Here is a 21,349-nt window from a genome sequence, read left to right on the forward strand (position 1 = left end):
TTGGATGCTTCATGCTGCTTTTGCTATGTTGCTGACAGCTCATAATAAAAATGGACATGTGCATCCGCCAGCATTTCAAATTAGTCTATGTATTACACACAGAATCTCGTAATTGCCATGTCAATAGTGCCACTCTGTTTTGCCATGGTGAAGTTGACCTAAAATTTAATGCAATATGCCTTGTGAATTACTCATTTTTCATGTTTGGAAGGAATCGAAATTAAATGATCCACGTGATAATCCCTTTGATCCCTTTGATATTAAATTGATGCTGAATTACTACTTACTTGGCTATCAATAAGTTTAATTTTTGTGGTTTCAATTCTTGTATTTCATAATTTATATCTTATAATTTATGATATTCTCCTTTTATTTAAAAATATAAAGTATTATAAATTAAATTTTACCCTAACAAAGTAGTTGATTATTTTTAAATTAACATTATATTTTTATATATACTCTTATTTATTAAAGTGTTTTATTTTAAAATAAATATAAAGTGATTTATTTATTAGGATTATTTTTGAAAAAAAAAAGTTTTGTATTTTTTTTAAAGGAGGGAGTATAAAAAAAATACTCTCATGAGTATAGGACACCCTTCCTGTTGGAAATTCTGAGTACCTTTTGTAAACAAGCTAAAAAATGTCATTATTCTTTCATATGCACAAGCAGTTCTCATGAATTTACAATTGAAATATTGTAATTTACAATTGAATAAGTTTGGAGTTATGATGCAATCGCGTGGTTTTTTGATACACGACCTTATTTTAGACTTACGTGTGATTTCATCTTTTTTAACAGTTAATTATATCAGTTTTGAAATAACTTACAAGTAAACTTAATAGATTTTATAATTTAATGATTTTGTTTTGAACACAATACATTGTTACATTATGATGAGATTCAAGACTCTACATCTCTATAGAGGCAGAATGCACATGTATGCGTAATCCATGTTTCTAGCTACAAAAAACTTGATGTCGAATTCTGTGTTCGTGTCTATTATGTTTTGACGATTGCACATGTATAAGCAAGTTATAAACTCCATATTTGAATTTAATAACTATAGATATTAAGTATTTATATCATCTAAATTGTTAAAATTCATATCAGTGATTAATATAAATTTATTCATTCATTAATTTTTAATGAAATATAAATTTAACACTATTAATTTAAATTTCAACGACATAAATATATAAAATCTAAATCCTTATACACTCAAGTTTAAGCTCCAATCATTTGGCGGAAAGGGGTTTTATCTATGTGAAGGGAAGGAAGGTTTGTAAATTCAGATAAGATGGCCCTGAATTCGTCACCCGCGAGAGTCTCCTTCTCCATCAGCACATCCACTAATTCATCAATGGCCTCACGGTTCTTCCTTATGTGATCCTTAGCAATCTCATACGCTGTCTCTATTATCTGCTTCACACAGCCATCAATGTCCTCTGCTAATTTCTCTGACATTGAGTTCCTAGCCATCATCCTCAGCACCACGTCACCACTTCTCACTGCAGGATCAGTCAAAGCCCACGGTCCTATCTCTGACATCCCATACGTTGTCACCATCCGTCTTGCTATTTGGGTGACTTGTTGCAAGTCCCCAGCCGCACCCGTGGTCACTTCTGATTCACCAAATATGACTTCCTCTGCTGCTCTACCTGCTAGGCCTGCAACTATTCTTGCCAGCAATTGTTGCTTAGAGATCAGAGCTGGATCTTCACCTGGCATGTACCACGTTAACCCTCTGGCTTGTCCTCTTGGAATCAAAGTCACCTTTTGCACCGGGTCATGACCTTGTGTCAATGTCCTGTACATTATAATATAGGCTCGTGAATCGTGATGAGTATTCATTCTCTTGTTGGAGACGATAAGGATGGAATTTGATTTGATTTATGCACTTACGCACAGAGAGCGTGACCAACTTCGTGGTAAGCCACGAGAATCTTGTTCTTGCCGTCAGTCATCTTGGTTCCTTCCATGCCAGCCACAATACGGTCTATGGAGTCATCAATCTCCTTCATGCTGATCTTTTGCTTGCCCCTCCTTCCAGCAAGAATGGCAGCTTCGTTCATCAGGTTTGCCAAGTCTGCACCACTGAACCCTGGAGTACGCATCGCAATCACACTGAGACTCACGTCCGTGTCTAGCTTCTTGTTGTTGCTGTGAACTTCCAATATTTCTTCCCTCCCTCTTATATCTGGCAATCCAACGCTCACCTATTCCACCGCTCCCAAAATCATTCAAAATATTAAACTGGGAATGATACACTAGCAGGTCATTTTTAGTCCCTACAATTTTATTTCGTTGTTCCTAGCCTTTTCCTGTGCAACGCTATTAGTCCATGTAATCACAAGGATCATGAGCTGTCACCACCGAAGGAGTTAATTTTGCTGACAAGAATTTAACTCTTTTAACCTTTTTGCTGACATATACTTAATCTTGCATGAGCCTCCCACATTCTGTATAATTAAGTCAAATATAAAAGAAAGGTTTTTCCCCCCTTTAGTGCTTACAAACAAGGAGTGCAAACAAATGCAATCAAAGTACTGGACCTCAATTCAATACGTAACTAAAGAAACATACCTGCCTGTCAAACCTGCCAGGTCTGAGCAATGCAGAATCGAGAATTTCAGGTCGATTGGTAGCAGCGATAACTATGACCCCAGTGTTGCCAGTGAAGCCATCCATTTCAGTGAGCAACTGGTTAAGTGTTTGTTCTCTTTCATCGTTGCCGCCTCCAATGCCTGTGCCTCTCTGCCTCCCCACAGCATCAATCTCATCAATGAACAACAAACAAGGAGAATTGGCTTTTGCCTTGTTGAACAAATCTCTGACCCGTGAAGCCCCAATCCCCACAAACACCTCAATGAACTCTGAGCCTGATACAGAGAAGAAAGGCACTCCAGCTTCGCCTGCTATGGCCTTAGCCAACAATGTCTTCCCCGTCCCAGGCGGCCCCACTAGGAGGACCCCTTTTGGAATCTTTGCACCAACCGCAGAAAACTTCTCTGGCGTTTTTAGAAACTCGACGATCTCTTGAAAGTCTTGTTTAGCTTCATCAATCCCAGCTACGTCATCAAATGTTACCCCCGTGTTTGGTTCCATCTCAAATTTTGCTTTGCTCCTGCACGTAATCTACAACCAATTAAATTCCCACGTTCCCCTCATTTAGAATAATATTTTTATTCATTACATGTTCCTTACGTTCCGTGGTAGAATGTAGAATGTAGGTAATACCTTGAAAGTCCAAAGGGCAAGTTGGGGCCTGCAGGATTATTGGTTGATGTCCTGAAGAACAGGGATGCGAGCAATATCAAAGGAAATCCAAAGTTGGATAACAAATCAAGTGCCGCCGGCCACCAATTCAGTTCCACGGGATGAGCCGCCAAGTCCACGTTCCTCTCTTCCATTTTTCTCAGTAACTCCACAGGCGGTCCACCGGCCGGCAACTGGACTTTCACTCTCTGAATTTTGTCCAAGCCTGCATTGTATATCTCGGCGATCGCCACCGTGCCGTTTTCGAAGAGGTCCACCTTCCTCACATCATCTTCGTCCAAGTACTTCAAGAATCTGGAGTATGTCATTCTGCTTGAACTGGAAGCGTTTGGGCTCTCTGGCTCTGCCCTTGCAGGCTTGCACAGTCCCAGAGCACTAGTGTAAAGCAGAAGCTTTCTCCTGCTAAGTTTCAGGTCTAAAATTCCAGCTTGTGAATGTGGACTCTCTTTGTTATTCCATTTTGGGATGCAGGCATAAGCATGATGATCCTTCGACGAGTCTCGAGACTTGCAGATTAGAGGGGGTGCAATAGGGAGAGAGAGAGAGGACGACATTAGAGTTTTCTCAAAGTGCGAGATTTGAGTATTAGAAGCGGAGCGAAAATTGTCATGCAAGAAAGGAGAGAGTTTGGTTATAATATAGTACAAGAGGAATAGGACAGGAGGCTTCTAGTGCTTTGTTTTTGGTGCAGTTCAAGAAGGGTCTAGATTCGTACTTTCCCCTGCTTTTGTCCCGTTTTAGAGTTTTCCAGTGTTGGAAGTGGAAAATCATGCATGTGTAGTTGACATTGATTGACACACTGAGGACCACACACGTGGAGGAACATGGAGCGGGTGTTTAATGTTAACCTGGAGATTTTTTTTTTTGACGGTTGTTTGGAGTGGCAGTGTTGTAATTTTGATCGAGGATGCACTCGTTAATAACTAAAATGAAGCGTTAATTTAGTTGAAACGAAGAAGGGGCATATTCTAAACTGAAAACTACAGGAGTAATGGACGCTGCGTTATAACATATGTAGTACTCGTATAAAATATACACAAAGAGAGTGCATTTTCTTTAATTTTATTTGCCAAAGGCTGATCCTGTTTTCGGGAATACGAGGAGAGGAAACCCCGGGGCCAAGTGTCAGAGCCTCAGAGGAGACCTTTGTACGGAGGCTTTTGACTGTAGCAATTGGGGAGGGGACTTTTGCATTCAACTCCTCTTCCTTTGCCTTTTGTACTTTGGATTCGGTGAAACGGCTCAAAGCACCTGCTCACGTGCCCTAAAAACTCACTCGAACGCTAAGCAAAAATTAAAAAGAAAACTCATTGAAACAACATTCGTGGTGACTGGTGACACTGCCCACGAAATAGTGGTCGTTTTATTGGGGAGCTAAGAGAAGTTGACAAAGGATGGGGATAAGCTTTGCAATTTGCATGCCTAAAAGTCCAAAAGAGAGATCATAGAAAGGGGGAAATTTAAGACACGCACACACCAGTGTGGTCCCGACCCGTTCATTCCCGTCATGTGCTCAATCCAATTCATGCCCGTCCATACTCTCACGGTGGATGCAGGCCTCTTCCCAATTTCGCCGTGGCCGGCTAAATCTGTCCTCTCTCGTTTTCCCATTTTCCACCTCAAACCCCTCCATGATTTTTCCTTCCGTGGGTCCCGCCCACGCCCTCTCCTCGTATTTCTTCTTTCTATAATCCATACACCTACTCCTTCTCCACTACCAAAATTCCTCAACTCCATCTTCGCTTGGGGTCTCTTTCATTTCTCAGTTCCAACGACTGCTTCTGCTGAGCTCGCCGACTCTGGGTGATTCGCCCAACTCCGGCTCCATGGCATCATCCGTTGGGTCATTCCCATTTGTTGTTGAACCTAGTGCCAACACTTCCATGCTACTTCAAACTAAAATTAATCGTCCTCTTAAATTTCCATTATTCGTTTATCGGCCCGGCAAGTCTGCTGAATTCAGCAACTCAAGTGCTTCGGGTTTTGGGCGTTCGGAGAGTGCAAGACTGAACTATGGAAGGCTGGTCAATGGGCGCAGTAGGGGTCTGCTATGGCGGACGAAAGACGTACGGGCTATAGGGAAGAGTACAGGAACGAGTCAGGACGACGGAGGGACAGATGAAGTGCTTCTGAGCACCATTGAAAAGAGCAAGAAGGTTCTTGCTATGCAGAGGGATCTTCTTCAGCGGGTATTGTTCTACCTACGCACTACAATGTGTTTTGCATGTGTGTTAATTTCTTCAGATAGGCTGAATGATTTAGCCCGAGCAGTATGTTGATCGGTTTGTTAATATACACGAAATCAAACTGTTTAATGATGAACACATTTCCTTGGGGAAGTTAAGCGATCGCTAATATGCATCACTCTGTAATCGAATGTTGTTTGCTAAGTCTCGGGCAAATTACTTTCATGCTGTAGCTGCGGCATTTTTCTGTTCATCCGGTTTTTACGGTCGTCATTGAACAGCGATGCATTCATTGTATCATAATTATGCAATCAAAATGGGCCATGATGTAGACTGGTTACATGATATGAATCACTGATCTGAACTTGATTTATAAGGTCAATTTGGGGATTCTTTTACCAGACTAAGAAGTTATGAAGTTTCTTCATTATGTTTATGCAGTTAATGCAAGTTACAGCTCTATTTCTGTGTCAGCTTTCTTTGATCTCTCTATCTCTCTCTCTCTCTCTCTCACTCTAAGCACTGTTATGATGATCTTATTTGGCCTTTCTTGTCCATTACAGATTGCTGAGAGAAAGAAACTGTTTTCTTCTATGAACAAGGAAAACATTTTTGAACCACGAAAGGATGGCAATATTTCTTATGAACTTACTGATGACAATTCTCTGTCAAATAACTCAAATCCTCAAAAAGCTCTTGTCAGCAGAGACAAGGCTGTTGAATACCAAAATGGTGGTATGCCTTCAAGCAATTATATCCATTCAAGTGAAGAGGAGTTACCAGAAGCCTCAGCTGTAGGCATTTATCAAGGTTTTGATAAAGGTCAGGAGGAAAAGGATAACATCTCACCTCCTGAAAAGGCTCCCTCCAAGTTACGTGTTAATGAAAAATTGAAAGATGGTAAATATGAGACAGTTACTCCAGATACCCTGCCAACCTATCTTGCAAATAGCACTGGAACTTCCCCTTTGAAAGTCAAAAATCAGGATGGCTTGACGGAGCCAAGTTTACAAAGGGCCACTACTGAAGCTGACATTGTTGAGAGTGAAGGTGAAAAATCTATACCTTTGGCTGGGGCCAACGTCATGAATGTCATATTGGTAGCAGCAGAATGCTTTCCCTGGTCAAAAACAGGTATTCCATCTTTCATCATGTCTAGAGAAGGTTTTCCTTGTTGGAATTTCTGAGCTTTACATTGCTTGATTGAAAGTCACGTGTAAGAATGAAGTTAATTGTTTAATTGCCATATGGGCTAAACCCACGGAGTTAGTTGAAAATTGTAAGTCAAATTTCCAGCCAACCTATTCAATTACTAGAGAAAGGGGAAAATAAAGATTTGGAAAATCTACGTGTTAATTGTAATCTTTTTAAACCTTCATGTTTTTCTGGGGTGTTTGAGAATTTGAAGTATAAACAAAAGGAAAACAGATACTGTGAGATTTTTCATTTAGACTTCATATATTTGTCACTGCAAATCCATGCTACTACAGTAGCCTAATATGGCTGTATAACCAGGCGTATGCATGTCACAGGCGGCTGCTACTTCTACAATCAAATGAATCCCTGGAACTCTGTTGCAAATCATTTGTTATGTCTTAAGTCTTATTTCCCTTCTGTATCTGCTCCCCCACCCCACCCCCCAACAACCCAAAAAAAAAAAAAGCAATCTTAAGACTTGCGCATGAAATCATAGGTGGGCTTGGAGATGTTGCTGGGTCATTACCAAAAGCTTTGGCACGGCGTGGGCACAGAGTCATGGTAATTATTTATTCCTTTACCTAATGAACTGTTTTTTTTTTTTTTAAATCGTGTCAAGGGATGAGAGTTTATATGCTAGCTCAATGTTGAACCTTGTAAACTTTGTAATTACTTGTCAAATGGATGGTGGAGCATATTCTTCTTACATCTTTTTGATGTTTATTGCTGATTTCATCTTTCGTTATTTCATCTTCCCAAAACACGTTATAATGCTGAAATTTGATATCAGTATCTCTTTTCTTATAGAAGCTTGGGGTTTTATGTTAACTTTAGAATTATTTTTGTCTCTATCCAATGTTTTGAGTACCATATAACAGATCAAATTATCAATGCATGATAATATTTAATGGCTCATATTATCAGAAAAATAATGCTTTACTATTGTGTATGTCCATTTTCTCATTTCTTGATCCACATCTCTGGTCTCCCTCTTAGGTTGTGGTTCCTCGTTATGGTAATTATGCTGAAGCCCAAGATACAGGAGTAATCAGAAGGTACAAAGTAGATGGCCAGGTACGTATCATATTTTTTTAGGGAGAACTACACTCAAGTTTCCCGCAACACAATTAAATACTTAGAAATTCTTAAATGGATCCGGTGTATCACATCATCTATGGTCCATCCAATAAAAACATAATATTCAAATGGCATTAAGTATAAATTAATTATGACATTAATTATAAGAGAGAGATAAAGGAAAAAAAATTAAATAGGCATTCTATTACAAAAAACTATTCAAAATAATGACACATAAGATTAATTGAATTGGTGCAATTTTATTAGATGGACTATAGATGACTTGGCACACCGGGTCTATTTAAAAATTTCTCTTAAATACTATGAAGTCCATTGATAATTGAGCATAAAAGAATGACAACCATTTTAGTTGTCAATGAACCTTGTGGTATTTAATTATATTGTGAGGGACCTAAATGTAATTCTCCCTATTTTTAATAAAAAATTACATTAAAATTGATGGTGACTTGACCTTCCAACATGTTCACTTTCAGGATGTAGAAGTAAGATATTTCCAGACATATGTTGATGGTGTAGACTTTGTGTTTATTGACAGTCCTATGTTTCGCCATATAGAGAATAATATCTACGGAGGAAACCGATTGGTAATGTAACAAACATATTTTTTTCTATGTTGTGGATCTATAATTAAGAAACTTTTTGGTTTGTCATATTTTATAAGTTAACTGATCATCTTCTCCCTTTCTGAACTGCGTGTTCTCTTTTATTGATTCTGACAGGGATAACCAGAATACTATGCTATTCTAATCTTTTGTTCTCCCAGTAACTCATTGCATTCGTAAATTGATAACTGCTCAGTTACCCCATTGTAATTTTTTGCGCACTTAGCATTTCTTTTGACTATTGTCCTTTAATGGAACAGGATGTTCTAAAACGCATGGTGCTGTTTTGCAAGGCAGCAGTTGAGGTACATGAAATCAGTGGCTATATGATTAAATCAATCATAAACGGGTCACTTAGTTATAACACTTATTGTATCTAATGTGTCTCATAGTGAATTATGTGTAATACTTCACGTCTGTTAAAAAAAAAACAAACAAACTTGGATATTCAGATTGTGGATCATAAATAGTCTGTCCTGATCTCATAACTCTACATTACAATGGGAAATATATGAAATAATATTTGGCTCTAATAAATTAGTTGTTCGGTGACACTTAACATGTCATAATGCATGCCCTGTCATGTTAAACTTCCAATAACTACAACATTTATTCTTTCCATCTTAATTTTGACTACTGCCTTGACTATTCTATTATCCCCAGAAGGATATGTTACGCACAAATTTGCTAGAAACTGTTTCTCTGGCCCATTGAACTTACCATTGATTTCATATGAATGTCAACACTGAAAATTCTGGAAATATATGATGTACCTTCATCAGGAGCACTATGATCTGGTCCCCAAGCAAATGCTTAAGGTAAGCATTTGTTGAAGGAAAATGATCCCGCCTGCAAAGATGGATGCATCTTAAAAATTATGTTAACTGGATTTTCTCACGGATCAGAATGGTTTAAGTGGTTTGTCAAAATTACACTTAGCAAAAGTCAAAGCTAATATTAGATAATTTCTTATCAAATTATATATCAGTTGACTTTTCATACTGATGACTAGAGTGATGACAGTAAATAATTTTCAGGTTCCTTGGTATGTTCCATGCGGTGGTGTTTGTTATGGAGATGGAAATTTGGTCTTCATAGCAAATGATTGGCATACTGCTTTGCTGCCAGTTTATCTTAAGGCATATTATCGTGACCTTGGTTTGATGAAGTATACAAGATCTGTTCTTGTGATTCATAACATAGCTCACCAGGTGACCTTTCTGTCTTGTTAATGATTTTAATATTGTTTTTGTTTGTTTTATGCAGTGAAGAAGAGAGCAACTAGAGTTTTATAATTTTATCCAGCACATCTGGTGTACTTTTTTAATTGAACTAGATAGACATACTTGGTAATTTCTATGACATGTATAGAGACTTATATTATTAATTTTCTCAGTAGAGTATATGTTGTGAGCTTCCTTAGCGTAAATCATGGAAGTAAAAAAAAAAAAAAAAAGTGGATAGATAGACATAACAAAATCTTGTCTTTGATATATCTAACATTGATCAGCATTCCGAGGCCACCTTTTATCTCAAGGTCAAATACAAGCTTGTAATTGTGCAAATAAAAAAATGGAAAAAAAATGCTAGGATGTGGGCCATCAATAATCTTTACATTCAGGTCTATGGCTAATCTCGATAGGTCATGAAGAAAATCGGAGTTAACCGTCCTCTAATTGCTTGCTAATTTTTGGTAGAAGGCACGAGTACATGAAAGGGAGAAATTGCAGCAGATCTGCCACTCAATCCAATCTATGCACCCCTAAACCCCAGAATTAGGATTATCGGGAAATAAAACATTGGCAAACAAGGATAAAAATTGATTATTGCACTTGTGAGAAAGTTCATCTATGCTCCGAAATGTTGCTCCAACCTCAAATCTTATAACTGTGATTCAAATTATTGTGATTGACTGGAGGGAATTGCCAAATGTTTGAATGTATCCCCTTCATCTGATGATAAAGGTCCCATAATTGAGCATTGAGTATGCAATGTCCTGCTGCTAATTAGTTTTCATTTTGCGCCAGACAAAATCACCCATAATCATCCTGAGTATCTTTAGCATCACGAGGCTATTGAAAGTGGATGCTAGAATATCCTTCTCAAACCTTAGAATGTAACGATCAAGAAAAGGGCTCCGCTCTCATTACTGCAAATGTTTAGCAGAAATCAAACAATTTTACTCATCAGAATTTATTTTATCGTAATACTTTTGAGTTTTAAAGCAAATCTCTGTCGAGACTCCTGTCAGTGGAGGCAGACTCAATCTTATTTTAAAATCTCATTGATCAGAGTTTTAATGGCCTTCTCTCGGTTGTAAAGGAGTATTCACACAACTATTTTCTGTGCAGGGCCGTGGTCCAGTTGATGATTTCTCATATATGGATTTACCTGAACACTACATAGACCTCTTCAAATTATACGATCCCGTTGGAGGTGATCACTCCAATATCTTTGCAGCTGGTTTAACGACTGCTGACCGTGTGGTTACTGTTAGTCATGGATATGCATGGGAGCTTAAAACTTCTGAAGGTGGTTGGGGTTTGAATGGAATCATAAATGAGAATGACTGGAAGTTGAAAGGTATAGTGAATGGTATTGATAACAAAGATTGGAACCCTCAGTTTGATGTTCATCTGAAATCCGATGGCTACACTAACTACTCCCTTGAGACGCTGCAGCCTGGCAAGTCTCAGTGCAAAGCTGCCCTGCAAAAGGAGCTTGGTTTGCCTGTTCGTGAGGATATCCCGTTAATTTGTTTCATTGGAAGATTAGATCACCAGAAAGGTGTTGATGTCATCGCTGAAGCAGTTCCCTGGATGGTGGGCCAAAATGTTCAATTAATCATGTTGGGCACTGGGAGGTCTGACCTAGAACAAATGCTTAGGCAATTTGAATGCCAGCACCATGACAAGATTAGGGGATGGGTTGGTTTTTCCGTGAAGATGGCTCACAGGATAACTGCAGGTGCAGACATATTGCTCATGCCTTCAAGATTTGAGCCATGCGGGTTGAACCAGCTATATGCTATGAGTTATGGAACTGTTCCTGTAGTGCATGCTGTTGGTGGACTGAGAGATACTGTTCAGCCTTTTGATCCATTTAAAGAGACAGGCCTTGGATGGACATTTGACAGTGCAGATTCAAATAAGTTGATAAATGCATTAGGGAACTGCTTGTTGACCTACAGGGAGTACAAAAAGAGCTGGGAAGGGCTTCAGAGACGAGGGATGGCCCAAGATCTTAGCTGGGACAACGCTGCTCAGCAGTATGAGGAAGTCATTGTTGCTGCCAAATACCAATGGTGAACCTTCAGTGACTTGAATCTTTTGCATCCTCCATCTAGCGCTAGGAATCAATGAAGAGTTCAATCATGCTTGAGTGGTTTTAGGGTTGCGATTCTGTCAAAGAAACCGACCAGGCTTCCAGGTACATATTTCTGAAGAATTTCTCCAATCAGTTGCAGTTATAGCCCTCAGGATGCTATTCCTGAACGCCAAAATTTTCTGCTGTAACTCGGATAATGAAACACAGTTCTTTATATCACTTTTGTGTCTCATGCCCATTTTTAATGATTTCATCAAGTTCATTTTTCATTATTTTATCTTGATTTAGTCATCTTCGAATTTTGGCCAATACTTGTGGAAGTTTAATAACCTTCCAGTTCCATGAAATAGGTATAGTGATGTGGACAGTGGACGCAGGTTTCTTAACACCAGGATGGTGAGGCTTAAAATACTGTCAAACTAGTCAGATTATAATTCAGCAAGATTCAGGGAACATTGCAATACACTACGCTGCAATAGCAGTTGCCAGATATATTCTCTCATAAAATTACAAAATGACGCTTAAGCTTTCGCGCATAGGGGCATTTGAATTTTTATCGTGTAGATTGAATACAAATCTTAGTTGGCCACAGAGGATTTAACATAAATTCTGAGCAAAACGAACATATTAAACATGTACTTGAATTAAAGACTCAAAAAAAGAAGAAAGTAAAAGCTTTTTATTGATTTTATCAAATGGGATTGAAGGGACAATCAAACACACCAGCTACATGCCATATTAATATAATTCGAAAGGGGAAAAAAAAAACAACTTATATCATTTCGCGTATGAATATTTTATATACCTCAACCACAATTGGTGCTTCATATAAAGAACGCCCTCTTTTCCTGACCAGACTAACAGTACTACACAAAGGAACGTGTTGAGAGAAGCCCTGCAAAGCCCTTTGAAAGACAGCGCTCAACTGCACATGGCGATTTTGATGAACACAAGGGGCTATTATTTCTGGCAATTCCATTACAATCCTCTATAGCATCCCCCACGGGATTTTCCTCCGAATTCATTGCACCTTGAATATTCCCTCTGCTTCTTTTTGAGGGGCTCAAGTCAGCTGCGACAGAGATGGGAGTATATATGGCCTCCATGTCGTCTTCCCCTATGCCATGCGATACCTTCCTCTTTAAACCAGATAAATTTCTCATTCCTGTGAGAAAACCATACAGATACTGGTTTATGAGCCACCCAGACTCAAATTCATAAGATCAGAAATACTCACAAGTTCATTCAACCCACCAGGAACTAAGTCTTCAAAAATACACGATTGTGATTGCGGATCACCGCAGTTACATTGTAAGTTGCAATTATCATAAGATGATCCTGAGGACCTGCACAATGATATATTTATAATATAATCGTTACTTAAAAAATAAAAATAAAAATGTCGCATTGCAAAGATGCCTTCAAGGGATGGTGGATCAGTGAGAATTAATTATACCGGGTGATAACTGCGGTCACAAATTGTTCACTGTCTCGTGTAAATACAAATTGAATCAAACAATAAAAGATTTTCAGAAAATCATTTCTCATTTGACAGTGAAGTAGTTTCCACTAAAAATAAAATAAAATACAACAAAAAAATATTCAATCAATCCAAAGGATTAGGAAAGAAGAAACTGCATTGTGATATAATAGAAGAATTGTGCAAATGTATCAAAGACACCAAAGGACAGCATTACAAGGTTAGACAGTCCAAAATGCACCCGGAGGAGCACTGTCAGAAATTAATATTTTGCAGAATTTAATGTTCTTCAATTATGGTCAGTGACCACATCCCCACCCCAGGCGCAGGCACTTAGACAGCAGTATGGAGGGTGTAAGGACAAATCTTCAAGACTAAGGTGGTAACCAATTGACAAAACATTAACTTAGAATGATACCATCTTTCTAAAAAAGTAGAATTTATCAGACATTTTTCACTTTGCACTTTAAAAAATAATAATAATAAATCAAGAATTTAATGATGTCTTTGCGACCAAAAGAAAAATCAAACCTGTACATATGGTCAACAAAATCATCTACTAGAACAGGCCATGCACCTGTAAGGAAAAGAAAAGAAATGGTCATTTACCAGTGATCAAAATAACATGTCTGTGCAGCCACCCAACCCCCCCCCCAAAAAAAAAACCAAAAAAAAAAAGCCTTTTTAATGCAGAGTCACCAAGTCGGATACAAGCATCTTCATCACTGCATGAAATAAAAATGGTCATCGCAACTTGTATGAATTAACAGTAAGATAGAAAGAGGTGGTCATCGCAACTTGCATGAATTAACAGTAAGATAGAAAGAGGTGTCAGTAGGAAGGGGAAATGAAAGAATATCTGCTTGGGTAGAGTTCTTTCTATGGTGAAATGCATGTGAAGATTTTATTTTGACAAAATAATCACCCTCACTGCCCAGTCCTTGCTGCTATCAACTTGTACAGAATCCAGATCTTGAATACAAAAAAGTAACACATTCACACTCCATACAGTCACTTTGTGCCGCCGTCATGGTTTTAGTTTTTTAAAATAAAAAAAATTAATTTTTAATTATGCACGCAGCAGAATCGCAAACTTATAGCAAAAGACAGAGAACTTCAGTGATGTTGACTATCCAGAACAGAAGACAAACATGAAGCAGGGGAAGGAAAAAGTAGAGACTACCATAACAACTTAGCCAAAAATACTTAGCATTCAGTTATTCCCATTAACCACCTTTTTTTTTAAAACAAGAGACTTGCACAATTTAGCCAGTATCTGCATTTATTTGTTGTCATGAAGCAGATAAGACAAAGATTAGCATAGACACTATTCATTAAAAGCACAAAGGAACTAATAAACCGTGCAAGTATTGTCACAAAATGAAAATGCATTGCACAGAAAGAGCAGTGTAAGGTATATAAATCTGAATGTGAAGCTAAATGCAATAAAGCACATCATAACAATACCTTCAGGATCATACCCTTCCAGATTTTCTTGGGTACACAAGCTGAAAGCTAGCAGTTGTTGCCAGGTATCTTCAGAGATGTTGTACCGTTGATTTTTCTAAATAGAATTCCATAGATCAGTTTCTCCAAAAGAAAAGTTAAATAGCACAGCCACATTCTTCATCACAAAGTTGGTGGTTCATAAAAGAATGTTCACCAAGTGGGACAATAAAGGCATCATATTATATAAACATCAAGTTTGGCACGCAACAGTCTTCAATATGAACTACTCCAGAATTACTGGAAAGGAAAGATCACAAACCAGAACAAACATAACAATTGGCATCCAAATTATCCATCACATACTCAATATAACCCTAAATGATTCCTCTGAAGCAAAATTTTGCAGACAAGGTCACTTGGGACAACATCACGAAATGGATTAATAATTAAGATTCCAAGAAGATCACGATAGCCAATGCATGAGCTGACAACACCTCAGAGAACTGAAACTGAAGGAAAGACAAAGCATTGAACAAGTTATTCATGTTTTCTCATAGTCTAAGAATATCGCCATAAAGTAAACTGGAAATGTGAAAAGTCCACCCCTTTCAACCAAACAACAATCAATATTCCAGCTCACCAGTAACAGCAGCTGGAAAAGAATGACAACCATCAATCTTATTTTGACCTATTTGAGAAACTGAAGCTAAACCTATCATAGGCCTTCTCAAATCCAAATTGAACACCAATCATTTGCTCCTTCTGGTGTTTAACACCATCCAAGCTTCATTGACCACCAAAGCCATGTCTACAATTTTCTTTCCTGCCACAAAAACACTCTGGTGTTTGGAAATACTACCCTATTAACCTCAGTCTCAAAGAGAACGACTTTGTAATGATGTTAAAGACACCAACAAGAATAGTTGGGCAACGTCTATTAATTTAAACAAAAGACATGCAACCAAAGTGATCTAGATTTGGGATAATAACATGCAGTCTAACAACTTTGCTAATAGAAGGTTGTCACGTACAACTTATGCGCCCTGAACAACCAAAAGTTTTTCTTACTTTTACTTTTTCATGTTAATATTTAAAAAAAAATATCAAGGAACATTTTGGATACGGTAGAAGAAAACAACTAGTACACTACATCATATAAATAGGCACACATGGAACACATTAATTTTTAGCATATAAGCATTAACGTACCTCAACAAAGTCACACCATTGGCTAAGTAGTGGAAACCGCCCAGCTAGAACCAATTTCCAGGCAGTTATTGCCCTGCTCACAGCTGTAAATTATGAAGTTAATGAAAATGAAAACCGAAAAAAAAAGAAGAAACAAATGCAACAACCGGTGGATAATATTTACTGATTCACCAATTTGTGAAACTAACAAAAATTTGAGCAGAGTGAAATAAACTTGAACACTTACTAATATTCTTTTGACCATTTTCTCGACACATGAAGAAAACAAAATCATAGAAGCAAGAGAATTCTGAAAAATCCACCTACAAAGCCGATGTCTGAATTAGAGAATTAAAGTTACCAAACAAAACCAGAAGAAGATAAAAGAGAGGCTACTAAACTAGTCTTGTTATAGTTCTTTATTTGTTCAGTGTATCTTTCTACTTACAAAATAGGACATTTTCCATATAGGTTAGACAAGCAGTCTTAATAATCCATGCTTCAGGCAGAAAAGAAAAATAGCCTATACATTATCCTGGTCTTCATTGCTATTACCTTAATATGTTAATTTGAAGATTAAAGGATCTCAGTTCGAAAACTGAAGCTTTAGTCTGCTCTGGAGTGCTTGACATATTAACTCTATTAAACTTTGCAGCTAAGCTGGGCGCACATAAAGCATTATTCCTAGATGTTTACATCATCTAAAAAAACAACGAAAAATATCATTCTCCTCCGACTGTTTTGTCACCTATCTTTCATGATATCAGCTGATTTTGTTTTCTAGAGAGGTGCGGGTATACCTTTCCAATCTTGAAGATCTGTTAATGACTGCCATTATAGCTTAAGACATTAGTAGTAAGAGAGAAGGCAAAATCATGTGAAGATGTACCATCCTTTCTGTAGGCAAAGTATTTAGAGAGAAAGAAACGCCAATACCATTATAGGAAAGTTTTAAACCTTAGTGCCGCACAGAGGGTACTGTTACAAGTGTTTTTAGTATTGAAATTCATAAAGACTAAAATTATGCAGTATCAGTTTTGTTGTCTACTTTCCTCTTCTTGCAGATACAGCGATGCTAGTCCCCTTTCTTTTATCCAAATAAAACTCATTTTAAATTACAAAATGACATCTAGGACACACCAATGTAGTGATAATACATGCAGAAAGAGAATGAAACATTATCTTAATGAGCAAAATATCTGAAAAAGCAGAGCTGAATAATGTCAGAGCAAACCTTACCGTCAAGTCAAGCTTTGCCATTAGCATTAAGAATTCATCAAAAATTGTTACCCTGGCAAGTATAGTGTTTCAAGATAGTTAGAACTAGAAAAGAAAAGTTCCCATATAATGCAATGCTTGCTAAGCTCATATAATATGTTCTTATATTTATCATGTTCTTATATTTTTCAAGATGCATAATCATAAAAGATTGGCATACAAGAAAACCATACTCCATTTTGTGAGTGTTGGATAATGAAGAATGACTGAGTGAGTTGATTTGGTATGCAATTAAGGCAAGAAAGAACAAGAGACTACAATTGGCTAGTCAAATAATGTTTACTAAAAATGTATGATTAATAAACTGTCTTGGAACAGAATCAAATTTGAAATCAGATTAAATGATTGTAGGGGAATTTCCACAAATTCTTATTTATTAGACATAGCTTCATACCCTTCTATTTTGGCTAAAACAAACACATATCATTACAGAATTACTACCCATCTACTAATATAATTAAGTTCATCCCAAGATAAAGGATATTTGAATTCAACCTATGCCAGATTTTTCTCTCTTCCCTTTATTTCAGCAAGTTGTCACACTTGCCAGTATCAGAAAACTTGTATGGGAGATATAGACTTGTCTTGTAAACTCATATCATCATAAAAATTTACCTTTATTAATAAATAGATGTTAAAATATAAATTATTGACATCCATCCCATGTTCTCTTTCTACATAAAAACTATTATTGAGATAAATTTTCCTTGGAGCAATAGCATTATTTCCCCATATTTCTAACTTGCACTTGAACACATATTCAATTCAGCACATTGAACAATCAACGAAGTAGCCATAGGTTTTTTACAAGACACGTGATAAGTTTCTTAGTCCTTATTTTATTGATAGAACTCAGAAGGAAAATAAATTTAAATCATAAGTAATAAAACTTCCTTTAGAAACATAGTTTTAACTTAAATTTTTTAGTAATTGTTAATCATTACTAGTTAATTAACTAGTATATAAATATCAAGCTCACCACAGTATACAATTATAGCAAATGACAATGAGAAGAACAAGTCTTATCCAAATAAGTCAAGTAAGCTACTGATCACATGACACCATTGTACTCTATTCACATCCAACCCTTCTGATATACCATTAACCAAAAAATCTCGGTTGATATCACAAATAAACAATGTAACACAAGGAAATATTTTTCCCAACATGGGTTAAAGGCACTCACCTTAATGCCTAAGGCAGTAAGGCAAGGCATAAGATGATACACCTCAAGAGGCACTGCCTTCACTAAGACGCCAAAAGGTTCTCACCTTGTGGGCCTTTTCGTCATGAAAGGTGTGTGCCTTCAGGCAACTTACTCATGTGAAGCATCGTAAGCCCATAAATTAGGAAACAAATCCAGGCCAACCTTTTATAATAGGGTAAAATAGTAAATCTCAATATTAATTAAACAATCGTTTGTCCTGGATGCCCTATCTGAAAAACCATGTTTCTGTAGTTCTAGTTTGCTGGAAAAAGTAAATGACGTCAGAGTTATTTCAAATTACATTTTTTTTTTTCTGGGGGAGGGGGGTTTTCTTATATCACATTCTTTTATTACTTTAGCACTTTGATTTACTCAAGCGAGTGCCTTTCTAGCACCATTAGCATGCAGGGTTTTACAAATCTAGCATCAAGAGGGAACCTTTCTTTAACTTTCCACTAAAGAAGGTGAGTTGCTTAGATAAAAGTTTCTTCCTCTTTTGTTAGAGAATCAATGAAAAATCATTCATGCCCTACCTTGATTTCCAATGAACTAAATTAAAACAAAACGAAACGAAACGAACAGTTTCAGTAATAGTGTTCCCAAACTTTGGAAACTAGAACAGACATAAGAATACATTCCAACAACTAGCCGACATCTGCAAGTTATGCATCGCTCAAAGAAGGACGGGAAAGACTGGGCATAGAAATTGAAAAATTGAAGGAGACAGTTAACTTATGTCAGTGAAAACTTTCGGCATGATTTTAATATCAACTCCTATTGGAAGTTTGAAGTTTCCAGAAAGCTGCACAAAAGGGCACGTCCATACCCTATATGAACTCTGGACTCCGCCAATTTTAATAGCTGTGCCAATGCCTCCCTTGAGTGTCTAGCCTTCTGAAGGTCACAGTCTTGCCTGTAGCCCTCTTCCGCATGATGTGTATTTCCTGTTTTGATGTCTGCAGAAGATGCTCAAATATCACTTATATGACCACAAAGCTCCAGGCACTTACTCTCTCTAGGTCTCGGACCCAAATCCCCCCGGCAATATGAAAGATGATGCTTTGCTTTCAAATTGGACTGTAAAAATTAAGCCCTCAGCCCTTATGATTTCTTTTAAGAAGATAGAATTCATTTAGAAATAAAACATCTCCAATTGCATGCGCCGTAGCACAATACTCTGTTTTAGAAGTTGCCCACGAATTGCACTAAACGTGGTGTTGCCAACGGATGGTGAGCTAAAAAAGACCTATTTTCAGAATAGCCAAGAAACTAAACATGGGGTTCACAATCTAATTATGCCATGAAACCAATACGATCTTTGAGTCTCAACGGAAAAATAGGCTATCTAGAACCGAATTCCATAATCTTTTAAGACCAAGAAACAGCTGAAAAATGATAAAAACGTTGTCAAGCATTTTAAAAAGAAACTTACCACGGTATCGACGATATATCTCAAAGATGTCGATCCGAGTGGAAACCAATGGATCCATGGATCAACTCGCCTACGAAGCAGTCGGAGCTAGCAGCAAAGGGCCAAGAAGATATAGAGAGGTGCAAACCACCCTGTGCTGAAATTGAAGCACGCTGCTTCGGAGGGAGCCAGACAGTATCTGATCTCTCTCTCAGCGTTATGTTTCAGTTCATCGTCTTATCGGCGTCTGGGTTTCCAGTGCTGCGAGATTGCGAAAAGCAAAGATATCGTCCAGTTAAAATAAAATATAAAAAAAAAATTGAGAAAATGATAGAAGATTGAGAAAATTGGTCAAAAACATCGCGTTAAAAAGAAAATTAATCTAGGACTCAAATATTATTGAAAGACCGAGTTTATTATTTTATTTATTTAATTTAGTATTGTGCTGACCAGAATGCCCTCGACTTAAGCGACAACATCTTAAAAGAAAATCACCCTTACTTCTTCAAATCTTCACATGATGTAGACAAGGAGGACTCCAAATTTCGATGGTGAGGGATTTTTTCAAATGAGTATCAATGGTGGTCTGATTTGTGAGCGAGAAATTTTGAAAAAAATAACATCATCTCTTCACATAGTGCCTTAATAAGAAGAGTTTTGAGCGACTTTAAAATGCCTTGCAGTCGATTAAGGGTGGAGTAAACAATGGCCTGAGTAATGATTGGGTGCGTATTGTGTATCAAAACTTTCATTTTGTCCAAGCTAGCATAGTTTTGGTTTCCTTTTGTTGTGAATTGCCTCTTTTGGAGGTCATTCAAGACTACCTTGGCTCGCCAATATGTGTGCATCGATATGGAAGATGGTGAACCACGTCCTAATCCATGCTCCAAGTATTCCTTTCTTGATAAAGATACTTAAAAAAAATTCTATAGGTTTTGGATGATATCAACACCTTTGGTGAGTTGATTTATTTTGAATTATTCTAAGTCATTTCAATTATATTATTAATTCTTGCTTTTGTTTATTCTAACTCACTTATTGTGTTGTTTTTTTACAAGCAAAATGGGCACAAGGACAAACAAATGGTAAGAGGAACGATTTCTCCTACACAATGTCTCGTGTAGTTATGCCAAAGTTGACTAAGACTTGATGGCACAAAAAAGGAAGAGGTTTGAGGAATAAGCTTAATCCAACCCTTCATTCTTCTTTCTCCACCATCTCTGATGCATCGCGAAGACAAATGGAAGTATGCTCACCAAACAAGGAGCAAGTCCTATACAAGTGACAAGGCTCATGTAATTTATGAAAAGATTATGAGTATTATTATTCTTTATTTTATTTGCTTTAGGAAAATATTAATTACTATTATTTGTGATCTAGTGTTACAAGATGAACTCAAAAATAAGCAAGCCAATAGATCCTTTACATCAGACGAAAGGAATGACATATTGACTATCATTGTAGGGAAACAAGAGCATCTTGGCTGTATTAGGGGAGTTGGGGGTGGGGCAAGCATAAAGGACATATGTAGAGCATCTACATGACATGCCCAAGGAGCGGTCACCAAGGAGGATCTAAAATCAATGCCAACCACTATAAGGGTGGAGGCAAAAGCATCATTTGATACCAAGTTAAATGGAAGGATGA

General features: G+C 37.3%; 3 protein-coding genes across 4 annotated transcripts; 1 reads left to right on the forward strand and 2 right to left on the reverse strand.

The window, feature by feature from the left end:
- Positions 1–1,183: 1,183 nt before the first annotated feature.
- On the reverse strand, positions 1,184–4,705 carry LOC129311054 (ATP-dependent zinc metalloprotease FTSH 6, chloroplastic). The gene is made up of 4 exons (XM_054953016.1): positions 3,241–4,705; positions 2,587–3,127; positions 1,906–2,219; positions 1,184–1,810 (listed from the first exon to the last, which is right to left on the reverse strand). Exons 1-4 carry the CDS (start codon positions 3,831–3,833, stop codon positions 1,228–1,230), a joined length of 2,031 nt encoding a protein of 676 aa, XP_054808991.1. The 5' UTR covers positions 3,834–4,705; the 3' UTR covers positions 1,184–1,227.
- A 136-nt stretch (positions 4,706–4,841) lies between these two features.
- On the forward strand, positions 4,842–11,966 carry LOC129311048 (granule-bound starch synthase 2, chloroplastic/amyloplastic). The gene is made up of 8 exons (XM_054953004.1): positions 4,842–5,468; positions 6,029–6,599; positions 7,159–7,223; positions 7,659–7,736; positions 8,234–8,344; positions 8,623–8,667; positions 9,400–9,573; positions 10,714–11,966. The coding sequence occupies exons 1-8, from the start codon at positions 5,106–5,108 to the stop codon at positions 11,668–11,670; spliced, it is 2,364 nt and encodes a 787-aa protein (XP_054808979.1). The 5' UTR covers positions 4,842–5,105; the 3' UTR covers positions 11,671–11,966.
- A 383-nt stretch (positions 11,967–12,349) lies between these two features.
- On the reverse strand, positions 12,350–20,005 carry LOC129311073 (defective in cullin neddylation protein AAR3). 2 transcript variants are annotated; one of them, XM_054953044.1, is made up of 10 exons: positions 19,724–20,005; positions 19,118–19,247; positions 17,046–17,097; positions 16,054–16,129; positions 15,828–15,910; positions 14,651–14,733; positions 13,869–13,894; positions 13,701–13,746; positions 12,944–13,035; positions 12,350–12,854 (listed from the first exon to the last, which is right to left on the reverse strand). In XM_054953044.1, exons 1-10 carry the CDS (start codon positions 19,779–19,781, stop codon positions 12,556–12,558), a joined length of 945 nt encoding a protein of 314 aa, XP_054809019.1. In that variant the 5' UTR covers positions 19,782–20,005; the 3' UTR covers positions 12,350–12,555. The 2 variants fall into 2 exon arrangements, with proteins under 2 accessions (XP_054809019.1, XP_054809028.1); XM_054953053.1 differs by lacking the exon at positions 13,869–13,894 and having other exon boundaries at positions 14,637–14,733; positions 19,724–20,003.
- Between the last annotated feature and the right edge of the window lie 1,344 nt (positions 20,006–21,349).

Source organism: Prosopis cineraria, unplaced genomic scaffold (genome assembly GCF_029017545.1).
Source record: "Prosopis cineraria cultivar Desert tree isolate PC_DT_omini unplaced genomic scaffold, ASM2901754v1 PC1, whole genome shotgun sequence".
Lineage (NCBI taxonomy): Eukaryota > Viridiplantae > Streptophyta > Magnoliopsida > Fabales > Fabaceae > Prosopis > Prosopis cineraria.